This window comes from Anneissia japonica, unplaced genomic scaffold, assembly GCF_011630105.1.
Source record: "Anneissia japonica isolate Jap-2015-1 unplaced genomic scaffold, ASM1163010v1 scaffold287792_len130959_cov153, whole genome shotgun sequence".
NCBI classification, from domain to species: domain Eukaryota; kingdom Metazoa; phylum Echinodermata; class Crinoidea; order Comatulida; family Comatulidae; genus Anneissia; species Anneissia japonica.
Window position 1 is genome coordinate 28155 of NW_022737738.1, and position 1651 is coordinate 29805.

General features: G+C 28.8%; 1 protein-coding gene across 2 annotated transcripts in view; it reads right to left on the reverse strand.

Annotated features, from left to right (window-relative positions):
- Nucleotides 1–78: 78 nt before the first annotated feature.
- Nucleotides 79–1651, reverse strand: part of LOC117117456 — a 4296-nt gene continuing 2723 nt past the window's right edge. Inside the window, exon 4 of one of the 2 annotated variants that reach the window (XM_033261755.1) lies at nt 79–1145. In XM_033261755.1, coding sequence (XP_033117646.1) covers nt 997–1145 — 149 coding nt within the window. In that variant the 3' untranslated portion in view covers nt 79–996. The remainder of the gene's footprint in view (nt 1146–1651) is intronic. The other variant, XM_033261754.1, reaches the window with a different exon arrangement.

Sequence of the window (1651 nt, forward strand, 5' to 3'; positions counted from 1 at the left end):
ATATATATACACGCTCAAGTTCACCTTCGATTTAACAATCGCAAGCACTAAACACGTAAAAATCAAAAGGTTCTTTCTGTAACCATTAACTTACCATTAACTTAAAACTAACACTTGGTATTAATTAGACTTCCAATGTCAATATATTTTTCTCCTAGTCATCATCATTTTTACTTCATTTGAATAATTTTCTATAAATAATTTCACATTGATGACATGCTATCTGTTGAATATTATTACTGTATAATATTATTTATTGTATATAGCTAATTGTTTATAGGCATATTTATTTTTGTATGCCTGATATTTTGTTTTAAAAATTAATTTTATCACTTATTCCTTTAAGGCCGTTTTTTATAACAGAAATAATATCTTTGTGTGTATATTTATATAGTTTGTGTTAATATTATTGGCTCCATCAATGAAAGCCTCTTTTATGTTGGTATTTTGTTTAGTCCATTGTTTTTTTGCATTTGACTTCTTGTAACTGGTCATAAGTATTTTGAATTATTTCAATGATTCGACAATCAGATTTCAGATGTTTTCATTTGTCTATGCTAAGTTTTTTTTTGTCTGCTTTCAATACATTTAAAGAGACCCATTCGCTGTTGAAATAATAATAGATTGATGTCCCCTTAGATTCATTAATCTGTACATTTCTATTCTGTAAAATTACTTTTATGGTGCCTTTTTTTTGTGTGCAGCGGTCCACAACTATTAGACCAGGTCACACGTTGCCAGTTTATTGAACCACCACCACCACCATCATCATCATCATCATCATCATCAACATCATAATCATCATCATCATCATCATCATCATCATTATCATCTTCATTTTCATTATCATGCAACACCATTACCATTATCGTCATTATTTAGGCATATTATCTTCTTCTTCATATGTGTTTGATCTATTAATTCTTAGTGTTGCTTGATACAGCCTAGTGTCAACCGCAGTACCTTTATCCGATTCCAGAATAACCTATTAACAGCCTAAACACATTGAACAAGCAACAGTGTTTCCTGTTTACCTTCTCTTTCTACGACGTCACACTCTTGTCTGCAATTAACCGCGCATGTAAAATCCGAATTGCATTTGCGCAGTTGACCGTTGTGCTTCATTCGTTCACATACGTCACCAACTGAAACAAGTACAATTAATAAAATTAATTACATTTTAAAAATAATAAATTATTATTACCTACTGTTATTGTCGGGAAAGATTATGCATCGTGCTACACGATAGCTAAAAATATTAATGTTAATGTATGGAAACAACAACTACAGTCTCAGGGAAAATCCTGAAAGTCTGAGAGAAAATGTTAGATTCCAGAGAAAATGATCATCGTTGCTAACTATTGTTTATTTTAACATTGATATTATTATTATTATTATTATTATTATTATTATTATTATTATTATTATTATTATTATTATTATTATTATTATTATTATTGTTGTTGTTGTTGTTGTTGTAATATTATACACAAAGTCTCGGGGAAGCCTTTAAATTATGAGGTGAGAATTAGTCTCAGGGTAAGTCTGAGAGAAAATCGTTAAATTCCAAAGAAATGGTAATCTTTGCTAACTATTGTCATTTCAACATTCATACTATTATTATTATTATTATTATTATTATTATTATTAT